Source organism: Columba livia, chromosome 2 (genome assembly GCF_036013475.1).
Source record: "Columba livia isolate bColLiv1 breed racing homer chromosome 2, bColLiv1.pat.W.v2, whole genome shotgun sequence".
NCBI classification, from domain to species: Eukaryota; Metazoa; Chordata; class Aves; order Columbiformes; family Columbidae; genus Columba; species Columba livia.
The window spans coordinates 60,488,274-60,504,794 of NC_088603.1; the positions used below are offsets into that span (position 1 = coordinate 60,488,274).

A 16,521-nucleotide genomic window follows, 5' to 3' on the forward strand; every position below is an offset into this window, starting at 1 on the left:
AACCCCTGGCCCCATCAGCTGGAAACCCTCTCCCCTTAGTCATAGAGTTCCCAACCCACCAGGAAATTACAGTGTTGATGGTTCCTTTTTTCTACAGTGACATCAAACATTTATAGCGACATATATAAGAATATATTATATATTTATATAAATATATAAAATATTTATATAAAATATATAAATAAATACATATACAAAATATGGCATAACTTTCCAAAGAGATGTTACATTTCACAGGCCACTTTTCCTTATCCAGATTTCATTGTCACACAGAATTTGTCATGAAGTTCAGTAAACAATCAGCCTCAAAAAAAAATGTTGCCAAAGTCTTCCTCATCTGAAAGCATCACATACCAGAACAAAATCAAATCACTTCTCTTCTGATTAAAAGAACATATAACATCATGGCAGACAGTTGGTTTAAATATTTAAACACAATGGTTCTTATTATATACTTAGATGCAGGCAAATCATTTCTACCAAAGTGAAAGCAAGCAGCAATTCTGTGTAGCATAAATGAAGCACGTGGGTCTCAACACCCAAGTCCACAATCCCCCCATCTTGTCAGTATTGTTTTGAACAGGAGTTCCTCAGGCAGAGTATGTGCTTTAGCTGAGTGTACCAAGACAACACAGAATAGATACAGCTTTTCAAAATAAATAAGCAAATAGAAAGGGTGCTACTGTAATAGCAATGTTTTGGCCATGAATATTCTATATTGAGCAGGAAATGGAGGAAATGTAAGCCCTGTTGCACAAACTGAAGCAAAGGACAGACTAAAGAATGCTTTACCAAGAGCTTCAGTGCAACTGTTATCCTTTCCAGTGGCATAATTCAGTGACAGGTACACTAGAAATACCAATAAAATAATATCATTTAAAAAAAATCTTGGTATTTGTAGCTACTTCTAATAACAAAACCATATCTCTTCTGGAAACATTGGTTTCACTCCACGAATTCTATTATCTGGAGTAAGTCCATGTGTATGCATATGGATCTATACGTATTTGTAAATCATTCCATACCCTTACTTTCTCTTTGTATACAGAAGTATACACTAGAATTATTGTGTAGTATTTGGTATTCATGTTACATTTAAATAAAGTTTATTTTTACAAAAATTATATTAAATACAGACTAACAGAATATTCATACTAACTTTTACAGAAAAAATAGCCATGTCTTTCTTTTAGAAGTACATTTCTTAAAAAATTTGAGATTTTTATAAAACTTTTTACCCGTGAAGATAAGTTTCCCGTCAGACCTGTACAAAAAGTTTAACCTTTAAATCCTTGCTTTTTTCAGTTACTGTTGAGTTTTTTGTTTGTTGTTTGTTTGATTTGGTTTTGCTTTAATACTTTTACAAGCTTACAATCTATAAATTCTTTTAAAAAAGTATCTTTCGGGATCAAATTGGTCACAGGCCATACTTTAAAAAGCCAGTGGAGACTCCCTGATTCTATTCTGAAGTGCCTTTTGTTTTTCTCTCTCTCTGGGTATCAATAGTGCAGGTTTATATGGGAATTCAGAGCTCCCTACACGTCCCACAGGAAGCCTGACGTGTGTTGGTGGCAGGGTGCAGCTGCCGCAGCATCCACAGGGACTGCGACTCCCCATTCTCTGCAGGAGGCAGAGCTCATCACTCCACGTGCAACTCAGTCAACAGTGTGTGCCCAGCCCCTCCAAGGTCTCTGCGAAGTCCAACGGCCACGCACAGATGCCAGAAGAGCTGGCATCCAGCCCTCATTTGCTTTCCAAGTTATAGCAGTGAACATCTCCTTTTCCATTCCCATCGTACCCAGGAAGCGGCTGTCCGTATTTATCCACGCACCAGCAGTAACCTCTCCTTCGGCCTTTGGATGGGCGACACTGAAACAGAAAAAAGACCCAGTTTGTGTTATTTTTGTGTTCTCTGCTCTTAAATGTTATATAGCAGGGATTCCTGCTTATTTGAGAACTGCACTTCCACTTGCTTGCTACATCTGACAGAACCAAACAGAATACTTATTACCACTACAAAGTATTAGAATAAATGCTTACCTCCACTGCCCGTCAACCCCTTTGGGTCTCATTACTCCATAATAAAACTGCTCTGAGAACTACCAGAAAAGAGCCTTATTAACTACTCCCTATAATATTAGGCAGCACAGTTGCCCCCTTTGAATACCAGGACTACTTACAACAGTACAGGCTGACAACTGCAACCCATCTTTGGAAAAGAAAGTCAACAGATTTGTTCTGTGCTAAAGCACAGGTCTGGCAAAGATAGCTATTGTACAATAAACACCCTTGGCTTGCATCTGTTTGCTGGAAGAATTTCAATACTGTAGTTGACATTTATTAACAGATATATAATCCTTCTGTAATGGAGTTACCACTTCAACAACTGCTAGGTGTACTAGAATTTACATGTATATTTCCCTACAAATAAGGTTGCTTATATCCTACTCTATAACCTATGTCAGCTTTAGAAGTTGTCTGGTGGATTTGCCTGCAATGCTGACTAACCTGAAACTATGACTAGACAGGCAATGACACTGAACTTCTTTAGAAACAGTAATGCAGTAAAACTACATCATAAATTCTAGTATGTACTAAGTAAGCAATGCTCTCCCCAGTAAACCAAGAATGGTAACAACTAGACTGAAGGACATGACGTGCTGCAGGTTGTATTCAGTATGCAACTTTGGACACAGTTACATACTGCGAACCTCTGGGACCCTGTGAGGTTTTCACCTACTTGAAAGACATGTCTCCAGGACATAGATTGCCCCACTTGCTTTGCCATGGTCAACCTCATTGCCAAGACATAACCTCCACATCAGCTCAAGTTTTAAGATTTGGTGATACAGGATTTGCTGCAACAAATGCTAACAGAAGTGAGTGTTTAGCCAGGACAGACTTACAAATGAGTCAATGACACAAATATATCTAGCTTTTAAAAGACTGAGGTTTCCATCTGTTTCATCACCAACATGAAGGAAGATAGGCTAGACTGAAGCCACTTACGGCCCTCAACACCGTAAAGGCTATCACGCAAGCAGAACAAGTGCTGCCTCCAGGATCACACTCACAGCAATTCAAGTATTTCAGAGGTTCAGGCTGGTACAAGTCAGGTAAACATTGCCACTACCACACAACTGTTTGTTCTTCAGAGTCTCATAGGTGTCTCCCATGTGGATATGGCAGTGGCTTCCACAACTGCCTCTTCCATGTGCAGGTACACAAGGAACCATAAATCAAGTGTTGGGCTTCACATGCTGCCCAAAGTACCTGACCCTTTCTGTGTCTAGTTTAGGACCCAGGTGAAAATGGTGGTATTTCAGACAGAACTGCAAATATGGGTCACTCTTGGGACAGCCTGCACCAGCACACTGGCCCCCGAGCCAATTAAATTGTGGCAGCATGGAAGAGGGTGGACAGTCTTGACTAGACACTTGTGAGATGGGAGCAGATCACACATTAGACACGAATTTCTGAACAAGTTTCCATCTTGTTTATTTATGAGCAAATGAGGTAACGTTAATCACTGTAAGTGTTCGTTAATCTACTCTTGTGATATATTTTTGTGTAACAAACCCAATGCAGAAATAATACAATACCTTCTCTTTGAACTTGTGCGCCTTCTGCATTAGCCCTATGCAAATGCATGGCAGCAGGATAACAAGATCAAGCTTATCATACCATCCTATTTTAGGAGGGGGTGAAGAAGTTCAAATCTACTGAGAGAATAGCTACATTAGTAATTTGCTAAACTACGTAGTTAGCTGCATTTGAGTTCTAGTTACCTGTTCAGCTGGTTTTCTGCACTAAGTCTTTAAACATAAGTTTTACAACTTATGTTTATTGTCTCACAAGCCTGACTACAGCTTGCATGTGTTCTCCAGCATTTTCATGAATGACTGAATGAAGGTCACTGTTGTCAACGGGAAATTTTCCTCCAATTTTGGTGGCAACTGGACTGGACTCTAGCTTAAGTGGTATTAACATTTAGTGACTTAAATTCTTCAGGCCCAAAACTGAGGAATTCACAAACAACAGCCTTTGCACAATTTAAATTCTACAGAAAAGGAAAGTGAGGCAGCAGTTTTTGAGTTGTTTTGCCCAAGAGAGTAGTCACAGATGGAGCCTGAATTAGAGCACAGGACTTCTGGCTGCCAGCCTGGTGCTCTGGCAATGAAACTACACTTCTGCTAATAATAGTAACACAGCCTCCCCTTTTAGAAGTACTATATGAAGCATGTTACACAACATACTGATTCATAGGCTTGCATCACCTTAAAACAAAAGATCAATTAAAGTTATCTCATTTTGTTGGAGGTTTTGATTGCTTTTTACAGTTGTATAATCAATTTTCAGAATTAACTGCAATACAAAGTTAGTCTGCAAGGAACATGTTTCCTACTACTAATATTTTTTTATCTCTTCTAGACAACCCATTTGGAAAACAAAACCCCTAGATTGCTCTACAGCTGAAGTAACACTCTGTGAGGAAACAATTTACGTTTCTCAATATGCAACTTTTTACTATCTGCTCAACAGCAAAGCATTTCTGATTCAAAAGTGATGCTTTTATGACAGAGCAGCTAGCTAGCATGCCTTACAGAAGCAGCGCACAGTTCATATAGAAAAAAAAAATATCTATGCATCTGAATTTTGTACTTCAGACATATTTCAAGGCTCTGCCCAGCTCTTCTGTATGACTTCACAAGTCCAGAAAGCTGGAAAACTGCCCAAGCAGTGGAGTCAGTAATAACATCTGATAAGAAACACCAGCTGCCAGCTTCCATTCCACCTGCCCCTCTCGCTTCCACAAAGTGCCACAGAGGCATTCGTGGGGCACAGCAAAGCATATGGTATCCCATTGAATTCCTGGTCAGCCCAGAAATCTCCATGGAGCTACAACTGTGGTCTCCCAGAACAGACTGCAGACAGCACTGACATATACCTCAGGCCATTCTGGCTCCCGCTAAGCCCACCTCTGTTTTCAGTGGAACAATGCCATCGCACATTTAAGTGAGTATCTGGCTCCAGTACACAAATACGGGGCAATTCTATTAATTGCCCCATATAATAATTCTAACTTCATCAAAACCTTTTTTTTTCCATGCTTGAGGCAGAAACATGCCTGTATCAACTTATTCCATAAAAATATACCTATATACCCCAGTTGAATAGTACAACCGTACATGTATGATTTCTTAAGACAAATAATTGTGAATTTTAATAGGTTTGAGTTTTTAAAAGCTCATATATAAACACAAGGTGTTATATATTTTTCACATTATACCCTGAATAATTTACATCCTTGTTTCACATATGCAAATTACTCCATATGGTTGTTCCTGAAAAGTCAATTTCTAGATATCCACAAATGTCTTGAAAAATAACTGCTTTCAACTTGACAGGAAGGCAGAATATACTAACATGTGAAGTGCCTCCTGAGTAAGTTTTCCAGGGTGATGATAATTTATCAGGTTCCTACCATCACACACTGTGCTGGTTTGACTGAAAGCAAATTAACTTTCTTCATGCAGTTAGAAAACTTTCTTGTGCATAGCTACTACAGTCATTGTTTGGATTTGGTTTGAGAAGAAGGACATGACAGCTCGATACAGAATTAATGTTCTTTCTCAGGTAACTTTCCAATGTCTTTGAGTTGGAGCAAAAAGAATGTAAGTGCTACTTGTTATCTTAGTTGTTGCCTGGAAGCCAAGGTCTTTCTGAGTTCTCTGCCTCCAGGTGTGAGGCAGCTGGGAAGGGGTGTATGGGGCAGACCTTGACTGACATCCAGACTGATCAATAAGAATATTTCTGCCATTAGCATCATGGTTTATATTTGAGTCAGGTTTTCCAGCTGGGGAAAAGGAAATGGAGACCCATTCCAGTCCTGCTCTGCTCCAGTTGACTTCCATTGAGGAGTTTAAGTTCAGCCTTTTGCCATCCTGCTGTTTTGCAGTGGACCTGTAGGCCTTTCTGGCTTTTTCTCTCCTCTCAGGGTCAGCTGTTCGGGACCAGGGTGCTCACTTCCCAGGACTGGCTGCTCAGTGCAGACAGAGTTCATGAGGCATTGCATTGAGTATCTTTTATTTTATTTTCTATTTTCCATTAAATATGTATAAGTAGTAGTGGTATATTAGTACTATATTGTTATTTTATTAAACTCTGTTTATCTCAATCCACAAGCTTCTCCCTTCTCTTTTGATTCTCTCCCCTATTTGGGTGAGGGGAGTGAGCAAGCAGCTATTGTGGTTGTGATTGCTAGCTGGGGTTAAACTGTGACACACATATATCTATATTATCATCCTAGGCAGTGGTTTTGGCAGCCATTTCCAGAATTTAAAATTCCTACCTCATGCTCATTTTTTGATCGATTTACTATTTTGTAACATATTGTTCTGAATTTTGTTGTCACAATAGAATATAACTGAATTACAGATTGAATGCTGCCAATAATAGTAATGAAGGAAATAAATACATTCTGCTAATGGCATTAGACACCTAGTCACAGCACGTAAAGTGCCTACATGCTGATGCTCCAAAACAGAAACCTAACAAACACAATTGTTGCATTGCCTTTTGGCAGGACTCACTGACTTCTCAAACTGATGTTATTTTCTAAGAGTTAATTTTATAAGAGCAAGTAAAATACATTATTTTGTGTTTGTACTTTGTTCGTGTGAGAAACAGCCTGCCTCTGTAAGCCCTGCCTGTGAAGGCCTGTTCCCAGGGTTGATTTAGGCTCATTTTTCGGAGAAGCACTCCAACTGTGTTACACGTTAACATATATATAGTGACGTGGGCTCCATTTGTGGGCATTTCCTACAAGATCCCAAGTTGTCTCGAACTACCATTAAAACCACTGGACCTGTCTAAATTGTCACAGAACTTGACAAGGCTGGCCAGATATGAAATTGCCCCTTAATCTTCTATGTTCGCTGACTGGATGGGCTCTTGCACATAGTACATGAAACTTTCCTAGATCAGTTTGAAAGTCTCCAGGCAGCACAGATACCACAGAGGGCAGAAGTATGTCTTTGTTCCACATCAACACCCTATTCTCATAAATCAGCTTCTAGGAACAAAGACTAGGTAAGCATATTATCTGTCTTTCCTATTTTTTTTCCATCTGTATTTCCTTTTTTTCTGCCTCACTGGCAGATCTATGACTGCACATCAATGTACAGTCATCCTTTAAAGTAAGGCACTTTAATACATGCTTACTGTGGATCAGATTTACTACACAGACATGCCAGAGACTGCATGCAAACCATCACCTTTTTGCTAACAATGCAAAAACCTCAGAGTTTGATGACCAATGAAGATAAGTTCTACTGAACAAAGTAAATACCAATCTGTGATTTTCTGTAACACCTAGAGAATTAAAAGGGCTACAGTATGCTTGTGTGCCTTGAATGCAGTTAAATGATGAGCTGTTGTAAAGCAGCTAAGCAAATACTTTCATGGCACAGGCACAAAACATGATCCCAGTATCACACTACATAGCAGTCTGACATCTTTTTCTGAACAAATGCAGAATGAGATGTGACCATTGCTTTCTGCTGGCTTACATACAGTGGGACATGAATGACATGGGTTTTTCAAAACTTCAGACAACAGAAAGAAACTCTGTCCTTGCTTGGGAGTTGCCACCACCTGGGTAAAAAGCTGGGGAACACAGACAAGCTCAGCAGCATGGACTGAAGGAGGTCAAACAGTGTAGCCAATGCTAGACTTATGGCAGAAGGAAAGGCTGGAATATTCACCCCTACTGCAAATGCTCCACCTGACACTGACAGCTTAATGCAGACCTCCAGGGAATACCTGAAAGGGAAAGACTGTTTCTAAGAATGCTGGAAGCCAAAAAAAAGAGAGACACCATTCCTAAAATCAGGTTGCATGGCTGGAGGTTGACCTCTCACTTCAAACCAATGAACTGCATTAGCTAGTAACACAAAGCCAGCCTCTCCTTTGGTTCCCAGAGAGGCTGATTTGTATAAATCCAAATGGAAGAGACAAGATGGTTCACAAACAAAATCCGTCCTTACTGAGAGTTTGCCTGGAGGAAAATCTTGAAACTTTTGAATTCAGAAAATTTTGGAATTATACCAAGAAACACATTTGGAAGCAGGTCACTAACTTAAACACTGGCATTAGATGTCATGTGCACGCTAAGCAAAGAACCTGGCAGGTCTTGCTCTTTTCCAAGTTCCTGAATGGGCTTCAAGGGCAGCACTGAATGGAGAATGCTGCCATAGCTCAACCCAACACAAAGAAAGCATGAATACCTGCAGTTTAGTTCTACGTTTGTCAATAAAGGTCATAACCCTAGAACCCCAGAGGGGTGAGAAGCCATCCTTACCACAGAGTAACTACTAGATGTATCACTTTCATGATAACATGACCTGGATTTTGGAAGCGATCTGTGTAGCACATAAAGGACAGATATACACCTTTCTCAAGTTGCTTTTTGTAATATGACCCAGTGAAGTTCTTCTAGGAACACTCAAGCCGCTATTTACAATTCAAAGCATTGATCTATTGCAGTCATATGGTGACTGCAGCATTTAGCTCTGTGAGTTATTATTGAGGCACTGCTTTTTTTAAACCAAAGGGCATTAGTATCTAGGACACCGGCCAACCCATGTGTGATTAGGTATGAAGTTTCTTAAATGAATCTGTTGTCATGACCAACACAAAATAAAAACACTGTCCCCACTTGACAAGGTTCAGCACTATCAGATCAGGTCCCAAAGCTGGAAAGGAACTAGTTTCTCTGTAAAATGATACATAATGCACCTTGCTGGCAAGATCCTTCAGCAAAGATGCTAAAAAGGTGAAGTGCATTCATTGACATGATAAAGACTGTACTTACTTGCTTTTTCTTGTAGAACCCCTTCTTGTCACAATTTGGAATATGAAAACCCCTGGGACTCAAGACATTCAGGATTTTTAGGTGGTTTAAAGTGTCTTCCATTTCTCTACGACAGGGACCCTGTTAACAAGCATGTTTTAGAAAACAGATGAAGGCTTATTCCCAAACATTGTCTTTTACACAAGAGTTAATAAATCTTGAAAGGGCAAGAATCCGAAACATAAACAAATCTATTAGAACAAAGGGGTGGCTGGATATGTCAAAAGGCAGACCATTCACAGATAAAATTCTGGCTTTCTGCTTTATTCAGGATAAACCAATTTCTAAACACTGAAGGCCCTACACTATGCTGAAGCACAGACTGGCATTTCCAGTTCAAATCACGCCTGCATATATCTACAAGAAGGCTTAACCAGTACATAAATCAATCATATATAACATAAGTTAGGTTTGGAAAAGCTAGCCTTGCACCAAGTGGGAAAACATGAAGGTACGCAACTGGAAATACACCACTTGGTAGATTTTCCCTAATGCCATTTGATTTTTATGATTCTGCTGGATTTGAAAGCTTAAATGAAATTGATTTAATTGAAAACAAGTTGCTTGGCATATCGTATCCACATATATAAAAATATTAGAACTTCGGACAGCAATTCTCAGTTTCAGCTGGACCAAACACATGCTGCCATGCAAAGGAATAGTTGCACACAAGACTCTCATTAGATGAGTATGCCACTTTTTGCCTCACTTTCTCCATCTGCAAAAGGCTGACAACAATGTAGAGAGCATCAACTCTAGGACAATGAGCCAAAAAGAACTTCCAGAAGCAGTTCTAAGAACATGTCTCAAGCACCAACTAATTATTTCTCAATGCAGCATTTCAGGGTAAGAAGTGTTACAAGCCCCACTTTGCAGTCAGAAAACCAGAAGTGGAAAAGTTCACATTTTGCCAGAGGCCAAGAAGGCAGTCAGTGTCAGCAGTGGGATTTGGATTCAATAGTCAAAGCCTACAAACTCTGTGCTTAGCCACACTCCTGTCTGGGCACATTACTGACTCAGCCCACCAGCCCGCTTCTTCAGCGGAGACCTGAAAAAACTTCTTTGCACAGTTGCATGGATTTAAAATGTTTAAGTTGCTGTATCAACATAAAGACTCATCTGGTGCAATTTTTAATTAGTGAAGTAATGACATTTATACTTTCAAGTGGTAATATTAATAGTTTGCTCATGTAAAGTGCCTTTCATGTGAGTGTCTGAAAGCATACAGACTCCACAGCTCTACTGGAGTTTAAAATTTATTTTCCTGGTTAGCAAAGACATTCCTTGTTGCTTTCATATGTTTTCTTTCAGTATCAATCTCACAAGGTCTAAATATGCACTTTAAATTGCTGCTCTTATTGGTGGTTCCTTAAAAAAAAATGAAACTGCTCAGACATGCTGACTGCAAATCACACACATTCAAAGACATAGTCCCAAATTAGGCCTACAAAAAGATCAGCAGGTTTTTAATTATTATTTTGAAGCATGCTTCCAAAGTAAGAGATATCAGTATCAAGAGCCAACACGCAGACACAGCTATAAGGACATTTGCTGACAAAGGCTCCTTTCCTCAGTGGACTTATTTTTGGTTCTTACAGACACCAGCAGCCTTGGTAAGACAGTGCACCTTTTCTCATTAGGCCCACCTACCACATATAAGATATGTTCATCCTAGCTAAGACCAGGACCCTGTTCCCTCAGAGCTACCAAAATTCATTCTTTTACTGTAGGCAGTTTACTTCACATTTTTGGGAGGAGGACATGCTGGAAGGCAGATACTGAAGTGTTTTTACTAGGTGGCTGGACACCAGCGAGAAACAAAACATGCAGCTTCACCACCCTTGCTGTGTTAACTTGGAGGCCACATTCTCTTCAGACACAGCTTTCCTCCTCATACAGGTTCCAAAACCACCTTTTTCAGATCAGAAGCCATGTCTGGTTTCATCATGACTGTTTTGATGAAAAGTCAGAGTATATACAGACGTATTTTTTTAGGCCATCTGGCACAGGCATAAGGATAACCACCAGGTTATCAGCCAGGATGTCCAGGAACAAGAATTATTCTCCCCTCAGGTTCACCACACTTCAGTTACCCTGCAAATCCACTGGGCACAGTTGACAGGAAGCAACAGCAGCTCGTGAGCTCCTGTGGTGAGCCTTTGCATATAGGCAATGGCACCAAATGATGACTGCAAGTGGTAGTGGTGTTAAGCACATCATGCAAACAATGGCTGATCAGTCAAAATCCTAATCCTCAACCCCAGTTTATCTCCTGTGATCTGTGCCATGGAGTGTGAACACAATGCCACTACACTTAATATGAAACATCTTTTTTTCCATTATTGCAATACAATTATGCTGTTTGCAACCAAATTTAATTATGACACTATTAACACACATTTGTGTGAGTGGAGTTGGGACAGGTTTAATTACAGGATGAACAAGAACTTTCCCTCTCTAAGAAATGACTTAGTGAAAATCATACTCGTATCAATGTAAACATTATTGCATTAGGCCTCCATATTTTCTGAATATGATCTGCTTCGTCTGCTGATTGTCTCCATTTGTGGATCCAATAGTTTTACTGGTTAAACAGCCAGAATACCCTAAATGGCTAAAATTACCGCCACTTAGTTATTTAGTTAATTTATCTTGTCCTATGCACAACATGCATAGGCATTCACACTCACATGCTGGGAAATGCCTTTCAATTTACAAAAGTACTTACGTATTCAGTCTCTTGTTTGGATTCAGAAGAGAAATTAAGTGTATCTGTACTCTGTGAATCATATTCCACTTTATAGCGCTGCGTATTTTTGGCTTGCACTTTCCTGATGATATCTATTTTGATGTGTGGAGGATGAGATTTGGAATCTGGCACCCTATGAGAGTTTGGGACGGCCTGATTTTCTAGGCTGCTGGTACTCCGGTCATCTTCTTCTGAATCACTGGAATTTCCTTCAAGAAAAATAAATACAGTGAAGAAACAATGTTAATCAACTGCCAGCTGCATCTGGGAGGGCAACAAGCCACTAGATCAGTCTACATGTTTAATTTTCCTTTACAAAATGGCAATATATAAAAAGATTAACAACTTAGCATTCTGCACGCCTCAGCACTTTCGTTGCCAAGCAATAACTCTTGTAACTGAAGCATCCCCTTGTTTCTGGCAGCCTCACAAGGTACATCATTGCACCACCCGTGGTGACTGCCCAACACCTGAAAGCTGGCTAACTCTACTTTGCTGCAAGCCACCACTGCCCCGGTTTCTTGCCCCTGGGTGTCTGCTGCAGGTTAGCCTGCCGGCAGGAGGGGGCAGGTGTGTGGGGTGGCGCAGTGAGAGCCTGCAGCAGCTCTGCCAGGAGCACTGAGCCTTTCCCTTTGCAACTGCTGACCCACAGCTGATCTAATCAACTTCAGTGAAACGCAGCTCGCTTGGGTAACTCATCAACTGTAGTAAGTCTGTCTCTGCCTTCCCCAGGATGGTATTTATTTATTTATTTATTTATTTTTAAAGAGGATTTAATACAAAAAGTTTAACCACATTGAGTTTCATGGTTCTAGATAGTTACTTTTAATACTTTCTTAATTTTATTCAACATACAGAATGGGAAAGTAAAAAGCACATTTTCATTCTTCTGCTATTAAAATCAGAAACATTTCTAGGTGTACAAAGTACATTTTAAAGCTACTGGACAAAAAATGCCATTCATTCTGTAACTTTGTCAGAGGACAAATATCTGCTTTCATTATGAGGTTCAAAAATATTTTCTCTTTAAACTACCATTCACAAAAATACAGAAGAAGCACATTTTTTCTGAAATACTGCATAAGCCCAGTGTTCTTGCACCTTCTGAGGTATTTGTCCACACTGCATTTCTCCCTCTTACATAGACTCCCGCAGTATAACTGTAACTGGCTGCATTTCCTCCATGGAATTTTTCAAGTTTGGATATTCCTATCAGCTAAGCAGCTAACTCCCACTAGATGCTGCCTTGGCTGCTGGCCACTTTTTTTTTTTTAAGGAAACCATATTGGGAGTGCACAGTGATAACTGACATGCACAGAACATCCTGGAAATCTGTATTAAAATTGTACTTGATGGCTCATTGAAAAACCACAAAAGCCAAGAAATCCTGTGCTAAACCTGAAAGCCCATGTTCAGATAGCCCATCGACTCTAAATAGTTCAGAGGCAGTACAGTGGCACTGCCAATGAACAGGGAAGGAGGAAGAATAACCCGAGTTAACATCTTGGTACTGGTGGTTTCTGTGTAGCCACTGCTGGCAATGGACATAATTGACCAACTCCCAGTGCAAATGGATTAAGGAAGTTTAAGACTTAAGTCTAAATTTCCTGGCTTTTGTGGGTTTAACTCAGTCTCTCAGTGGTATTTGTACATCTTTTTGGTGGTTTGATGTCCCGTTTTTTAACAGTGGTGTTTTTTTTTTTTTTTCAACATACTCAATGAAGTCTGCAAGAAATGAACACAATGTTATAAACCCGAATCTCCTAAATATAAATACTATGCCTACTACATTTTCTGCAGTCAATCCAGTTCATGAGACTGCCTCCTCTACTAAAAACAAGTAGAAAATATTCTTAATATCCATTAAATAACTACAACGCTGGTCATTTCAGTTTAGGTAGACCATCGCGTTTCAAAAGCACTTCATACACTTCCATTTGCAATGGTCACAATGCCACATTTTAAACTATAAACCATATTTCATTAACTCAGCTTCACAAAACTTGGTGCTATATGTTAGCTTTACACCCTTGTAAGAGAAACAAAATTGCTATGAGATTTACTTGTTCTTTTAAAAACCAGATTAGAAACGTTGCACACGCACACTACTGCTTAACACTTCAGTGCCCCAAAAAAATGGAAAGTCAGTGGCCTACTACAGTTACTGTTAAGAAGCTACTGTAATGTACGCCACCCCATACCAACTTCTAGCAATTTCTGTGAACAAGGAACATACCCAATGTGTAACATGTCCTGCAGGACCCCGCTGTGTGCAAGGGAGATCATGTGAGGCTGCTGGGGAGGGAGGGGCGGGGGCATGTACCAGGGAGTGTTGGATTTAGAGCTCCAAGTGGAGTGGTCCTCATGAGAGAGGGCATTACATGTCACACAGGTTCAGCATACTTATTCCTTCTTGCACCCCAGGTTTGCAACCTTCACTCCTTGAATGTGAACTGCAAGAGTCCTATTTTGCACTTTTTAAGAAACCAAACCTCCTACTGATTTCGAAATCCAAGTTCTCCCTCAGCCAAGAATGCAAAAACACAAATTTGGCATTTTGACTATTTAGGCTGAAAACAAAGATTTTCAGCACAGTGCAGCTCCACCTTCACCCTCCTCTTTCTCCAGCAGTACTCCTCCATTAAAAAGCACCGACTCTCAAGTATGGAGAGGACGCCCCTTGTTTCCAATTCATGTAAAAGATGAATATGTGGAGCCAAATTCATATGATGAAGGAAGCTGCTCCATGTTCCACTGAGATATAAAACTTCAGTGAGAACCTCTGAACTCTCTGCCATTCAAACTGTCACAGTTAAGGAGCAGCAGAAGTAATTATTATAAGGCATCTCCTACTCTCACAGCAGCGAGTTAGCCAGAGCACTGGTTCTTCCTCAGCTAAGGAGGGGCCAGCCAAAGAGTCACTGTAACCAAGCAAAAAGACTCCTGGCTTTTTAAAGATGCTAGCAGTGGAATGCCTTTTGACACACTTTTTTATTAAATAAATGTTAACATACTTGCTGTTGGTTGGCAAATAGTTCAATGAAATGTTTGCACAGAGGGACTGTGCCTTCTTGATCTGAATCCCAAGTTTCCCTCTCAAGTTTCCAAATGTGCGTGCCTAACAGAACTTTTTCCAACCATCCCTTCCTCTTCAAACAAAACAAAACCCACTCTGTGAACATCTCATTTACAAGACATGTAAAAGGTAAGGGAAAGTCTCATGTGACCAAAGATTTATTTGCAGTGCAGGCAAAAAACCAATGTCCTCTTAAATACGACTGTGCAAATGCTTTGTTCTGAATAACCACCTTCCCAGGCCAAGGAAATATTTTACTTTTGTTTTTTCTTTTTTTTTTTTTTTTCCCTCTGTGCTTAGCATTCCTCTGACTTAGCCATGCTGCAGCACAGAAGTTAGGCCACACTCTGAAGTTTTCTAGCAGCCTCTTTCCAGGAACACTGTGGGCAGATCGCGACGGTTTCACGCTCTCTCCATCCAGGCTGTGCTGCCTGGCAGCTCCACGCACCCGCAAGAGCAACATGCAATCTCTCCCCGTCCCCCCAATTTTTTTTTTTTTTTAAAGCTAGCAACTCTGCGTCTTTTGCGAGGAGCTACTTCTTAGTATCGGTCTTAAAAGAAAACACATACATAAACAAATGTATATGACGTAAATCTTCCTTTCCTCTGGCAAAAGCACCCCGCCTTCAAAACCATTTCGGCTACGTGGCTGCTCTAGGACCCCCCGCGGACCAGCAGCCGCCAGGCAGCGAGCGAGGGGCCTTTCCGGAGGAACAGGTCTGCTGCAAGCCGGCCGGCGCCTCCACTCCCGGCCTGCTGCGTACAACTTTTTAACTTTAAAAAAAAAAAAAAAGGCAAGGAAGCAGCGAACAAGAAAAGAAAAGAAAGCAGCACACATGCTTGCGATCTCGTCATGCTTCTTCACCTCCCACCCCGACACGCAGCCTCCTTACCTGCAGCGTGCGGTCCCGGCAGGAGGAAGGCCCGCAGCTTGCTGCCCGCCGTGATGTTGGTGCAGAGCCCGCGGCCCTCCAGCAGCGCCTGCAGTGGCCGAGTCTCCTCCCGCCGCGGCTGGCAGCTGAGGCCGGCGCCGCAGCGCTCGGTGTAAATGCCGCAGGGCTGTCCCGGGCGCAAGGCGCAGGTGAGGCAGCAGCCACAGCCCGGCTCCCGCACCCGCTCGGCGCAGTCGGGCTGCAGGGGCTTGCATTGCTGCAGCGCCCGCGCGTCGCAGGGCTCGCAGCGGACCACCGGCCCCGCCAGCGCCGCCGCCGCCCGCCGGACCAGCAGCGCCAGCGTCGCCGCCGCCACTGCCCACAGCACGCCGGGCCGCGGCACCATGGCAACCAGCAGAGGGGGGGGGCCGCCGGGAGGCGCCCCCGCGCACCCCCGGCCGGGGAGCGGGACGGGCAGAGCACCGCGCGGGCACGCACACGCCGCCGCTCGCCCGCAGGAGCGCGGCCGTCGCGAGCGGAGGGCAGCGGAGCCCGCGCACAGTCCGCGCCGCCTCTGATGGGGCTGCGGGGAGAGGAGCCACCAGTCACTCGTAGCCCTACAAGCGCAGGCAGGCAGGAGAGCTGCGTTGCCGGCACACGCACGTCTACCCTTTCTTCAGCCGCCTACCCTTAATCACATAAAGGTAGTAAGAGCCCGCTAGCAACAAAGACAACTTTTTCCTTCTTTTTCCCCTCGCCTCTATCAGTTGGCTTGACGCTAACTTTTTTTGACCACACACAACACTCAGGGGAAAGAAAAAAAAAAAAAGCCTTGTAAAAGGAAACCAAAAAAAACCCACAAACCAACACAAAAACAAGCCAAGCCCAGACGGTCTGAAGAAAACTTGGT

At 41.9% G+C, this 16,521-nt stretch overlaps 1 protein-coding gene across 1 annotated transcript; it reads right to left on the reverse strand.

Annotated features, from left to right (window-relative positions):
• Nucleotides 1-201: 201 nt before the first annotated feature.
• On the reverse strand, nt 202-16,283 carry IGFBP3 (insulin like growth factor binding protein 3). Its single transcript, XM_065052138.1, has 4 exons — nt 15,633-16,283; nt 11,643-11,872; nt 8,876-8,995; nt 202-1,869 (listed from the first exon to the last, which is right to left on the reverse strand). The coding sequence occupies exons 1-4, from the start codon at nt 16,015-16,017 to the stop codon at nt 1,744-1,746; spliced, it is 861 nt and encodes a 286-aa protein (XP_064908210.1). The 5' UTR covers nt 16,018-16,283; the 3' UTR covers nt 202-1,743.
• Between the last annotated feature and the right edge of the window lie 238 nt (nt 16,284-16,521).

What these genes read in the sequence shown, in the direction of transcription:
- IGFBP3 (XM_065052138.1), bottom strand. Translation starts at nt 16,017, where the DNA reads ATGGTGCCGCGGCCCGGCGTGCTGTGGGCAGTGGCGGCGGCGACGCTG. An exon ending in GCCGGGACCGCACGCTGCAG is followed by an intron (nt 11,873 to 15,632) that starts GTAAGGAGGCTG and finishes TTTTTCTTGAAG; the next exon opens with GAAATTCCAGTGATTCAGAA. An exon ending in CCAAACAAGAGACTGAATAC is followed by an intron (nt 8,996 to 11,642) that starts GTAAGTACTTTT and finishes GCTTGTTAACAG; the next exon opens with GGTCCCTGTCGTAGAGAAAT.